Consider the following 13,202-nt stretch of genomic DNA (forward strand, 5'->3'; position numbering starts at 1 on the left):
ACTCCCGTAAGGAAACAATCTGATTCCTTATTGTTCCGCTATCTTGATTTGTGTATGCTTGCAATGAAATGAACAAAGCCTGCCAGCTTTTGTAAGATCTGTAAGCTACTTAATAGATGTTATGTTTTGAAACTGAAAGTCTGTCTCATCACTGGCTATCTCTGGAGAGGGAAACCAAGCAGGGTAAGTTCAGGGTTTTAACATGTTTTACGATCCCGTTCAACATTTGGTGGAGGATGCGAGCACTGCAAGGCACTGCAACTGAACTCAAGCAATGCAAGGCACGGACAGACTGAACTCCCTCAGGTTTCGCTCCCTAGGTATGCTGCAGATTTCTTGCTATTCCTTTCTGTACTTTTCTTTGCACTTTTCTTTGCTTTTCTCAGTCAAGATTAGATATAAGAGCTGAGAGCTTTCTATGGTACCAGCTTAGTGATTAGAACTCCCCAAGAGCTATAGGCTTTGGGTGATGACACTTTGAACTCCCAGAAAAAATCAGGTAATGAATATTTCTTAGTAACCCCAACGTGATCTGACAAGATACGGTACCATCATGATGAGATTGAGGTAACCAACACCAGAAAGTCTAATGGCGACCAGGAAGGTGGAGGATCTTCATCGGATGACGTACGAGGAGAGATTGAAGAATCTAAATATGTACACCCTGGAGGAAAGGAGGAGCAGAGGTGATATGATACAGACTTTCAGATACTTGAAAGGTTTTAATGATCCAAAAACAACGACAAACCTTTTCCGTAGGAAAAAAATCAGCAGAACCAGGGGTCACGATTTGAGGCTCCAGGGAGGAAGATTCAGAACCAATGTCAGGAAGTATTTCTTCACGGAGAGGGTGGTAGATGCCTGGAATGCCCTTCCGGAGGAAGTGGTGAAGACCAGAACTGTGAAAGACTTCAAAGGGGCGTGGGATAAACACTGTGAATCCATAAAGTCAAGAGGCCGCCAATGAAGAGTGGGTGACTCGCCAGAATGATGGCTACTGCCTGGACACAATACCCTTATTCAATAAACATACACATGCTTACTGTGACTCCAACATCGCTCTAAGCTTCAACAGCAAGAGGAAATGTGAAAAAAGGATTTGCACTTACAAAGAGGGGTGTAGCTGGCTTGTTACGGCGGTTACTACCCCAAACCAAATATGCCTGATACTTCACTTTCAATGCATATACAGCATAGCTCTCTGCTTCAACGACAGGGGAGAAGAATAACTGATACTTCACACATCCAGCAGAGCTCTCTGCTTCAACGGCAAGGGAGAAGAAAAAGGGTTCGCACTCACAAAGCGGGGAGTAGCTGGCTTGTTACGGCGGTTACTACCCCAAACCAAATGTGCCTGATACTTCACTTTCCATGCATATCCAGCATGGCTCTCTGCTTCAACGGCATGGGAGAATGACTGATACATCACGCATTTCCAGCATAGCTCTCTGCTTCAACAGCAGGGGAAAAAACAAAAAAAACAAAAAAAAAAAAACAACTGATGCTTCACGCATATCCTGCATAGCTTCAACGACAGGGGTGAAGAAAAAAAGGATTCGCAATCACAAAGCGAGGAGTAGCTGGCTTGTTACGGCGGTTACTACCCCAAACCAAATGTGCCTGATACTTCACTTCACTTTCAATGCATATCCAGCATGGCTCTCTGCTTCAACGACAGGGGAGAAAAAAACTGATACTTCACGCATATCCAGCATAGCTCCCTGCTTCAACGGCAGGGGAGAAGAAAAAACAACCAACAAGGGCTGTACAACATAGTCTAGGTAAAACAAATAAGCATGGGTGTAGCTTGCTTATCGCGGCGGTTACTGCCCCTACTACCCCTAACTAATCAAGCTAGATATTTCACTTGGATGCAGCTCCATCACTGCTCTCTACATTAATGGTGGGGGTGGAAGGGGAATAGAACAAAGAGCTAAGAGAAACAGATAAGTATGAGAGAAAAAATGTGTGAAGCTTGCTGGGCAGACTGGATGGGCCATTCGGTCTTCTTCTGCCGTCATTTCTATGTTTCTATGTTTCATTTCTATGTTTCTATGGTGCACCATCCCTCTTTGCTACCTTCAATGGTTTCTTCCAAACCATAACGGCATTCCGAAGCCTGTTGACAAAATGCTCAATGGCTCCCGCCAGCATCAAAGACTCAGCTGCTGGATAGGTACAAACCCTACCCTTATGCTTTACCAGAGCAACAGGAAAACAGGAGCAGCCCATAAGAGAAAAGCCAGCATGGATTCATCATCATGCTTCACCCCACTGAGGGCAATTTTTAGCATACACAGGTATAATGATCCTTTGGGTTCATTATCAAAAGGCACTAGTCAAATCTTTTGAGCTAGGAGAGGTAGCAGTAGAGAAGTGGGGAGGCACCATTCTGAATAGCTCCTCCTCCTCCCAGCCTCTGGGATTATAAAAGCAGCTTGCAATACTGCAAGAGTGGGCAGGGCAGCTTTGATTTTGGAGTTTAATGGAAGCAGGGGAGGTTTTTCCTAGGTTTATTTTTGGGCCTTCTTTTGGAGTCAAGCACTCCAGCCTGTTGTCCCTGGGAAAAAGTCAAGAAACTGCCCTTTTAGTCCACTCTTTGACTAGCTGGATTTGTCTACCAGGTTGTTTTCTTTCAGGATTTTTACCTTAGTTGAGGGAAGCCTTGGCAGAGCCTTGGTTTTGGCCTGGAAAGAGATTACAGGGGAATCTCTTCCTAAAATGACCAGGACAGGGAAGATCTGCCCCGCTTCACCCTCAACTAGGACAGAGATATGGTGGTGACCCACTGCAAGTGAATCCTGGTATTTGGAGAAAAGAGATTTTTGAGTTAGACCTGGGAGGAAGATTTTGCTGCCCCCTTCCTGCCTTAATAGAGGAACATCATGAGAACTAAGGGTGTTCCACCAGCTGGACCTTTTCTCTGCAAAAGATCCAGAGAGAGAGAGAAAAACATTCTGGAGAACTGTGAGTAAGACCATTTTGAGATTATTCTGAGGACCCCCATCATGAATCTTCACTCTGGGGAAGCAAAATTTTGGGACTCTGTGCAAAGACTGAGTTTTACCATTTTTCTTACAAATTTTGAAGGAGGGGTTTTCAGCCTAAGCAAGTATACCCCTGCCCACTCGGGAACCTTACTTTTTCCAAGTCTTGAAAGGCTTGGAAAAAGTTCCCTTGCCCTGGTAGAGAGACAGACCCTTGCGCAGACTGAAAACTATAATATCCATCTGTTGTGCCAAGAACCGATGTTGGGGAATTCTGCATTACTGCAGAGTACAGAATTTGCACAGAATTCCCTCCCTCTGCAGAATTACTATTTTCCGTGCAGAATTTGGTGAAGATGTCCGAGGCCCTGGCGTGCCGCAAGCGGAGCTCGTCCCACTCACATTGAAGATGAAAGCCCCAGTGAAGATGAAGCAGGCCCTGTGTGAGAGTGAGGGTGAGTGTGAGTGTATGTGTGTGTGTGTAAGCCTATGAGCCTGGGAGGGGGGGAGGAGACAGCAAGCGTGAAGGTGCATGAGAGTGGGTGCCACAGAGAGGGAGTTTATGTAAGGAGATTGTAAAGGAGTGTATGAGACTGGGAGCTGGTGTGAGTGAAAAAGAGATTGTGTGTATGTGAGGATGCTTATTTGTTTCTAAGAGAGGGAGTCTGTGTGAAGAGATTGTGTATGTGTGAGAAAGCACCTGTATGAAGGAATATGTAAGAGAGAGAAATCGGTAGCCTGCCTGAGGGTGTATGTGTGTGAGAGAAAGGGAGCCTGTGTGAGGGTGTATGTGTGTGAGAGAAAGGATGTGTGTGCTAGAGAGAGAGAGGGAGTCTGTATGAGCGGGTGTGTATGTTCACTAAAGAAAGGGAGACTGAGAGAGAGAGAGCAACAGACGGAGCCTGGGTGAGGGGCAGTACTGAGAGAGGGGTCAAACTCTAGGAGTGAGACAGAGTGAAAGGAGTTGAGCCTAGAGGGGGAGGAGAGAGATACTGGCAGGAGGAGGAGTTGGGGCCTGAGAGGGCAAAGTGGCTAGGGAAGTAGGGAGAGAGAGTGGAAAGGACACTCTTACAGTGATCTTCTAGAGAAATTCTACTCAAAATATTTTAAATTCTGCATCTTTAAGTAACAACCTTTTTCTGTATTACATTTTAAATGAATTACTTAAAACTTGTCTAGTACATTGTGATATTTTGATCAATATAAAGTATGCAAAATTTTATAGAATTTTAAGTATTTATTTATTTAACATTTTTATATACCGATAACCGTTTGCACATCGTATCGGTTTACAATTAACTTAGAACTGATAGGCAAAAAGGCCTTTACATGGAACAGTAACTGAAATTAGAACATGGGAAAACAGGAAATTAATAAACATGGGAACAGTAACTGAGATTAAAACATGGGAGCAGGAAACAGTAGTCAAATAAAGGGGAAAACTAGTGTACAGAAATTAAATTTACATAAATTTACAAGTATTTACAAAAAATAATCAGAGACAAATGCATATGGGATCTGTTAGCAATTATGAGGACGAATTGGCAAACGGGTAGGCTTGAAGAAAAAGCCATCTTTTGAGTTTCTTTTTGAATTTTGGGGTGGATGTCTCTGTGCGCAGGTCAGGAGGGAGGGAATTCCAAATGGTAGGGCCGGCGAGGGAAAAAGCCCTATTCATTGTGGAGAGCAGTTTGTAGGGTTTGATAGAGGGAGTGCGGAGGGTTCCTTGAAGGGCAGGACGGGTGGGTTTTGTGGAGGAGCGAGGAAGGAGAGGGGGGCAGAGCCAATGGAGGTTATTGTTGGTAATGCTCTTATGGATGAGGGATAATGTTTTGTACAGGATGCGTGATTGAATTGGTAGCCAGTGGAGTTCGATGAGGGTTGGTGTGATGTGATCTCGTTTTCTTGTGTTACAGAGGATACGGGCAGCAGCATTCTGTAGAAGTTGCAAAGGTTTGGTGTGGTTGGAGGGGAGGCCTAGGAGTAGGGCAATACAGTAATCGAGTTTGGAAAATATGATGGACTGGAGAACAGTGCGAAAATCTGAGAAGTGTAGGAGGGGCCTGAGATTTTTTTTTATAGTTTGGAGTTTGAAGTAGCAGTCACGTAGGAGGGATTTGATGTAGGGTTTGCAGGAGAGTTGGTTATCAAGGAGAAAACCAAGGTTGCGGGTGTGTGAGTGGAAGGTAAGGGAGGAGTGAGATGTGGGGACAGGGGGAAGAGGGAGTTTAGAGGAAATAATGAGAAGTTCTGTTTTTTGAGGGTTGAGAGCAAGATGCATGTCGGTGAGGAGTTTGTTGATGGCGGTAAGGCATGAGTCCCAGGTATGGAGAGCAGACTGGAGGGAGTCAGAGAAGGGGAGGAGGATTTGCACGTCATCTGCGTAGATGAAGTGTGAGGGGAAGCATGTAAATGTTGAATAAGGTTGAAGATAGGGAAGAGCCCTGAGGGACACCTTGATCTAAACTAATAGGGTCAGATTCATAGTTATCAGAGAGGACTGTGAATAGGCGATTTTGTAGGTAGGATTTGAGCCAGGCGAGCGCAGTACCAGTGATACCGATGTTACTGAGGATGTTGATTAGTATGGTGTGATTAACAGTATCGAAAGCGGCAGAGATGTCCAGCATAGCAAGGAGGTAAGAAGTACCAGAATCAGTTCCTTTGATTATGGTATCAGAAAGGGAGAGTAGTAAGGTCTCGGTGCTCAGATGTTTACGAAAACCATATTGCGTGGAGGGTAGAATGTTGTGAAGTTCAAGGTAGTCAGAGAGGCGAGCGTTGACAAGCTTTTCAAGGATTTTAGCCAAGATGGGGAGATTGGAAATGGGTCGAAAGTTGGAGAGGGAGGAAGGGTCAAGGTTGGGTTTGTGTGCAGAATTTTAAACCTTTTTATCTAAGAATACTTTCAGTAAAGTTTTAAATTTTGGACACTCACCCAGAGTCTCCTGTGGAATTATTGGCACTCACATCCTCCGAGGAGAAAGAGATCTTATATCTCTCCCAGTAGAAAGAAACAATTTCACTCCCTATACCCAGGGCCTTGAAGGAGAACTTCATCCCCACCCCGCCAGTAAAAACAATCTGGCCCTGGGGGTCAAAAAGACTTGGGTAAGAGTGTGAAGGAGTGGCCCTATTTCCCCTCCTTAACCCGTGCAAGACCAGGCTAGATGCCTGGTCTACCTTAAATCCTACAGGGAAAGAGCTCTTTGGGCGGGACCCTGCTGGGGCAAGATAAGTATGCAAGCCCAGCTGGGATCAGGGGTCCCCTACATCTCCAGAAGGAGGCAGCTCCTGTATCCATTTCTAACCTAACCAAAAGATTAAGTTCACTGCTATGAGGTAAGCAGTTTACCTGTGGTGTCTGCATGTGCTGAAGAAAGTGAAAGTGCATGAAAAAAGCCTGGAGTCCGTGTCTCCAGCCTGGAAACGTTGCTCAGCTATCGCACAGAGAGACTGGAGTTGGGATAATAGCCTCAAGAGCCCTATGTGCCCCTGCAACAATGCAAACAGCAAGTTGGAAGTTACATAAATGCACATTCTTGGAAAGATAAGGACCTTCTCAAGAAAAATATAAGAAGGATGGATGTACTATTTCAATTCAAAACAAAAGTGACATTTCACAGTTAAAAGTTTGAAACTTATGTGCCTTAACTTACTTGTTTATAATTTAAATGTTTAAAAAAACAAATGGTTTTCAATAAGAAATTTACTTTCATACATAGCAGTGTGAATCTTTATGCAAAGTTACGGAAATTTGTCACAGAATTTTGAAAAAACTACTGCAGGAAACTAGAGATGGATCGAAGAGTTATCTTTTCAGAGGGGTCTCTTCCAATTCATTCCTTTTTTGAAAACTCTTTGAAATACGGCCATTTAATTTTGCGAAACTCAAACTCTAATCGTTGGCACATGCCTGTCACAAAGAGAGATGATGTGCATGAGGAAAAAAAAAAAGTCTTGCAGCAGATTAAACCTAAATCAGCCTAATTGATTTGGGGCTAGTTTCCATTTCTTTCAAGATAAAATAATTGCTTCAGCAAATTGTGGTTTTCGGTCAGTGTCCTACCCAATTCAGCTAAACATAGTTATGGAATGATGCAATCAGAACCTCTGTTTGTCCTTTCACTGGATTTTCTTCATGAAATTACAGCACACAGCTTATTCAAAAAGGTCAATAAAGTCTGCTCTACTCCTTCGTGGAAATACTGCAGGATGTGTTACAATATATTCATGTCTGCTGCTGGCTCCTGTCATATATTGGCCTTGTGTAGGGATGCCCATAGGGACACTTTCCATTTCCTTACACAATCACTATTGCTTTAATCCTTGAAAATCTTACCAGCTATTATGGATAGTACATTTTGATTCTTTCCACAACATCCAAAATAGTAATTTATTTAAAACGCTTACCAACGGAGGCCCGTACTGTTGTGATGTCATAAGTTTCCAAGCTAAATATAACCTCCTCTACAGCCTGAATTCCTTCCTCAGAATTAAACATGACTTCGTGGTGCTCACTGCCAATATGAGAAGCTACCTGTGACATAACAGAAAGCGCTGTCAATTGCTGTGCGCACACAAAACATTTCATTCCATTCTGAATACAAAATGTCAGCTGAGATTTACTGAGCAACCTGTGCACTAAATCTTTAATTTAGTTTGAATTACTAGAATACATGTTGTGCCTAGACAGTGAAATCCGCAACAATGAAAAAAAAAAACTTACCTTTCTAGCAGCATTTAAATCTGGGCTATCTTCCATTCCAATTGCAAAGGTTTGTAAAGGATACGATATACTGTTTTCTTTTATCAGCTTCAAGAGCACTGCAGCAACTAGACTGGAATCCAACCCACCTTTCGGAAGAAGAAACAAGACTATTCAACCCAAACCTGCACCGTTCAGAATATGCTAGTACACAGAGGATGGAACAAGCCTCATACAGTAACAGGAAAATGATGGAGCAGCGGTCGGCTTATATTTCAAAATCCACTGCATGTAACCACTATCAAAGGGGTCAGAAATAAGCATCTCTTGATACATTGGCTGCAGACAAATTGGCAAATGGAAGAAGGAAACAGAGAGAGATGGAAAGAGGGACAGAAAGATGGAAGCAAAAAAGAAGAACGGGAGAAAGTGAATAGGAGACGGTAAGAGTGAGTGAGAGATGGAAGAAGAAACCCACAAAAGAAGCAAGGGAGGTTGAAGAAGTGTCCTCTGTTACTACCACAGAAGAAGCAGCCATGCAGGCAGCACAGAGGCAGGATTCTTGGCTCTGCACCTTTGTATTGCTCTTTCAACCTCTTTCTGTTCCAGAACAGTCTTCAGCCTTTTCTCTATGGCCTAGATCTGGTCAGATTATGGCATCCCTCCACCACTGCTGAGAGAGGGAGTCAGTATTTGAGATATGGCCTTGTGGAACAGTCCATTGCAGGTCCAGAATCTCCTCTTGCAGTAATCTCCTACACAGGCAACAGCTATGGCTCTCTCCTTCCTCATCTTATCCTTTCCTGACAATGGACTTCTTATTGTATTCCTTCCCTAGGAGTAGCAAGTAGTGCTCCATGCCCTGGATAAGACGAAGTTCCATGTCTTCAATTCAGAAAAGAAGTTTGTAGATCCTGGCTTTGGGTAGCAATGTCCCTGCCCTGCTCGTTGCCGCCAATGCCACATCTGCATTCAGTAGTTCTGGATGAGAATGAAGGAGATTTTTCCCTTTATATCATCTCTTCCCTCCATTTCTCTAATCCACGCTGTCCCCTGCCCCCTTCCATTTTCCATCCTTCCCCTCCTCATCATCTTCTTTTCCTACCACCTATTCTCTTTTCTCCATGTCTCCCTCTCATCTTACTTCTCCCACTTGCCTGTTCTCTTTATCCCTTCAGTGGTCATCTGCTTACAATAGTGCCCACAAGTAGCCTGGATGTTCTGTTCCCAAGTGACCTGGACGATCAGGTTCATCTCTTTGTCCTGCGGGGCTAGTGCATGCTTGGTTAAGAGGCTTGCTAAAATTATCATGGGGTAATTTTTGAATGGCAGGAAAGACTTAGCTAAGACTTCGGATTACGTCTGATATTGCATGCTAATGAGCATTACAACAGAAAATTTACTGCATGTTAATTTTGCATATCACTAGCTCAGTACATAGGACTATTATTGGCTGAATTCTAAAGCAAACACTACAAGCAAAGCTGAATGAACTAATTAGCTAAAATAACTGCAGTTTAGTACACAGGCTCCTGCATTTATTTTATTTTTTACTTATATTTAGCTCACACCTTTACACTGGTAGCTCATTGTCAAATCTATGCTGGAGACTATTACCTGAAGCATAACATTTTTATAAGGGACTAGAAGTTGTACAAGATTGACCTACTCAGCTCTGGGGTGATAAATACCTTTCAATTCCTTGGTAATGGCCCTTTCTGGATAATGTGTGATTGCAGTTACTGAGATTTTTACAGGCAGACACAGCCTGTTCTCTGTTAGAGAATGCTTACGAGAGGAACATTTCCTAATGCTTGCTGGTCATTATACTGTCTATGCCTGGAATTTTAAAATAGGGGTGAACATAAGTTGCTATGTCTATAAAGCCTTTTCAATTCAGTGACATAGGAACTTACTTTGTCAGACAGGGACAAGACTACCCTCCTACAACAAAATGTGACCCATAAGGTCTGTGTGTACTACATTACATGGTTTTGCAAAGGAGACTGCCCCATATGAGCTGTGTAGAAAAACTGCATACAGAAATTCCTGTTAAAAGGTTTGCAAATAAGTGAGGGGGGGGGGGGGTTTTGTGAAAACCGGTCTGAAAAAACAATTTTGCATGCCAGTTTTTGCAAAATTCATAATTAATAAGCAGCTTTGCATCATACTGCACTGCAATAGCTCAATAATTGTGACTCTGAATAAAGTTTTGTGTGTAGATGACTGCATGCAAAATTTTACTAGTTTGCAAATGTGAAAAATTTCACAAATGATGCTTCATGCCCTAAATGGAAAAATAGTGTACGTTAAATTGCAAAAATACTTACAAACTCACAATTTAGCAAGTAAAGCACCATTTGCAAAGGAGCTAGTACATGAACCTTAAAGGTAGAGCCAGAGGTGGATCTACTGCATCTAATACAGTTGCCACAGGTTTTCTACAGTCAAATATGAAGATATGAGCGCACAATGCAAAAGGCTGCTGCATTTGATCACCTGACCCTCTGGACTAACTGGAATAATCTGTATGCATTGCTCTAATGAAATGGGAAACCAATTAAAAAAAACTCCAGTGTTTATTCATCCGTGCCAGCAGATGGAGACAGAGAAAGTAAAACTGACACTGCTTCATATACCCTGGTGCCACCTGCAGTTCCTCAGTTTTGACCTGTACCCAAGCTAAGTCCGATACCAAAAAACCGGCATTCAAAACTTTGTATAACAAAACTGGTATAAAAACTTGTATTAAAAAACTTGGAATATAAATGTTCTTCTATGTCAAAAATACAACAGCTGAGCAGACGACTCTCCACCTCTATAAGTCAGGCGGGCTCTGGTACTACAGGAATGGAAATTAGCAGGTAAGAACCAATTTTCTGTTGCGTCCGTCGGTCTCAGACGGCTTTGCCCCGTATGCCTCACCTTGTTCTCAGCTCCTCCCACTTACCTTGGGAAAATGGCTACCGCCGCATCTGCAAACCGCCCTCTCCGGCGTCCCCGGAACGGCTAAGGCATTGCTTCCCGCCATGTTCCTCCCAACGGCCTACTAGGGTGCGTGCGCATGCGCTACCCACGTCTTTATTCCAGCAATGGCGCGAACCTCGGGGGTGTCCCCATCAAGTGACGTCACGCCATCCGGGTATTTAGCCTGCCCTTACTTGCTAGCTAATTGAGTTAGCAAGGACTGGACTTGGAATGGTCTCGGTCTAAGCTACTCTGCCGCTTCCGTGCTGCCGCTGGAAGTTCTCTCTCTCTGCCCTTCGGGGTATTGACTAACCTGGCTACCCGCTCCTTGGGGGCCCTCTACTTTATTTCAGGTGCCTTACTGGGATCAAGTACTTGCTCCTCGAGGGCCTGCTCTCCCTGCCTCGGTGCCTGTACCATCTACTTCAGCCTGGTGGAATCACCAACCTACAGATACCATATAGTGAATAATTTAACTCTCAGTCTGTCTCATCTACAGCATTGCCTTGCCTGGAAAACCCACACCGGAATCCCCTATACCAATGTGATGAGACGGGTTCCCTTTGCCGAGGGTCCCGGGACTGCTTTCTCTGGATCACCTCACTACTGCCACCTCTGGCGGTACACATCAAGCTGTATAATAAAAGAGCTAAAATCTGTGTTTGTGCATCCTGAGTCTAGCCCAGTACTGTGGCTCAACACGGGGCTCCTCCCCGTGGGTGTGGTCATCTGCCACAGTACCCAAGAATCCACCCAAACACCGCTAAACCATAACATTTTCCTTTCCCTGGACGTACCTGGATCAGTCCAGATTTCTGGGATGTACCAAAGCTCTCTAACCAGGATGGGACCTGGAGAGTCCCACTCTCAAGACACTCTCACCAAAAGATCGAGACTCTGGGTCCCCCACATCCTGCCAATAGTGTCTCTCAAAGGTATGCAGCAATATCCAAGTCACCGCTCTACAAATTTCCTTTGGAGAAACCAACCGAGTTTCCCCCCCAAGAGGTCGTAAAACTCTAGCGTCTCCGGCATCCCAGGCCCAATCGGCCCCATGACTGGCTCAGGGGCCAAAGCGGGAGGGTTCTGATCCCCCCTGCTGCACAGGAAGGCCTTCCTGCTGTGCCAAAAAGGCCTAGTGCATCAGCAGGATAAATTGAGGCGAGAAAGGCCGAGCGGCTGCAGGAAAAGCCTGTAGGCGTGAGGCCTCTCCCCCGGTGGTGGGGGACCCTGACCTAGGGCGCCCTCTGAATCCCTCTGTCCCCCAACAGGACCCGGGTGGACTGGGGAAAGCGGAGGAGGGAAATCCCCATCTGGCCCTGAAAGCGTGGGCAGGCCTGCAGGGATCCCAAAATGGCCGCCGCTCCCCTGGGTAAAGGAACAGAAGGCTGCACGCGGCCAGAAGCATTTAATTGCTGTGAAATTGGAACGACTGTGCTAGCACAGACTCTCCTCCTTTTCGCAGGCAGCGGGAGATCAGAGGCCGCCCCCCCAGAGATACATGCTATACAAAGGCCACAGCGATTTAGCCTCCTGGGATCTGCACCAACCTCCTGCTTGCTTAACTACCACCCCCCCTTTTTTTTTTTTTTTTTAATTTTAATACAGCTGGTCCCCTCTCCTAAAGCTGAAGAGAGCTGTCCAGCACAATACAGCAAATTAAAGAAAGGAGAGGGGAAAAAAACACTAACAGAGCCAAGAGAAAAATGGTCACCGAAGTGACCTTGTGAGGGGAGGGATCTGGACCACCAGATTTGCACCCCACGGCTACTCCTGGACCGGGCACACAAAAGGGTCACCAACCCCCAGCCTGCCCGCCTCAACCAAACAGGGTAGGAATCCCTGAGCAGGAACCCTGACCCCTGGGAGAAAGGCTCAAAGGAATAAAAAAATACTGGGCATACTGAAGAAACTGCAGGGATATTCACCAGCCACCATCTGCTGGAGATAGAGAAATACTGAGGAACTGCAGGAGGCACCAGGGTATATGAAGCAGTGTCAGTTTTACTTTCTCTGTCTCCATCTGCTGGCACAGATGAATAAACCCAGGAGTCTGGGCTGATCCGGGTACTTACAGGGAATTACAATTTTTTTTTTACCTGATAACAGACAACCAATTCTTCGATGAGCCATCAAGCGTTTTCTAAGAGCATTTTCAAAGAGAAGTCGAATGTTACTTTTCACTGTTTCAAGGTCAAAACCTAAAAATATAAGAAAATATAAAGATATGTAATGCATTATTTTACTACAAAGCACTGATTAATGGAAGTGCAATGTAATACAGAACATGCAATTTAATTTAATACATATGACTAAAGTTAGTATATTTCACAGTGGCTGGGCTGAATGAGTACAACAATTCCTAGGTCACAGAGTCCTTTTCTGTCAATTCCACTGATCTCAGAGGCTTAGATTTCCTATCACATTATGTCCCATAAAATTTTACTGCTTGTCACCTTCTGATCACTGAAACTCCCTCAGCCCCTTAGCCTTATTACTGGAATGCCTTTTATGATTCACTTATGGTAGCTACACTACTC

General features: G+C 44.5%; 1 protein-coding gene across 3 annotated transcripts in view; it reads right to left on the reverse strand.

The window, feature by feature from the left end:
• The window catches only part of ASNS (asparagine synthetase (glutamine-hydrolyzing)), a 112,171-nt gene that overhangs the window by 66,907 nt on the left and 32,062 nt on the right, over positions 1–13,202 (reverse strand). For all 3 annotated transcript variants that reach the window (XM_029588938.1, XM_029588939.1, XM_029588937.1), the window contains 3 exons: positions 12,762–12,863; positions 7,717–7,844; positions 7,401–7,527 (listed from right to left, as the gene is read on the reverse strand). In XM_029588938.1, the coding sequence (XP_029444798.1) occupies positions 7,401–7,527; positions 7,717–7,844; positions 12,762–12,863 (357 nt within the window). The remainder of the gene's footprint in view (positions 1–7,400; positions 7,528–7,716; positions 7,845–12,761; positions 12,864–13,202) is intronic.

The sequence above is a fragment of the Rhinatrema bivittatum genome, chromosome 2 (genome assembly GCF_901001135.1).
Source record: "Rhinatrema bivittatum chromosome 2, aRhiBiv1.1, whole genome shotgun sequence".
In the NCBI taxonomy this organism is placed as follows: Eukaryota; Metazoa; Chordata; class Amphibia; order Gymnophiona; family Rhinatrematidae; genus Rhinatrema; species Rhinatrema bivittatum.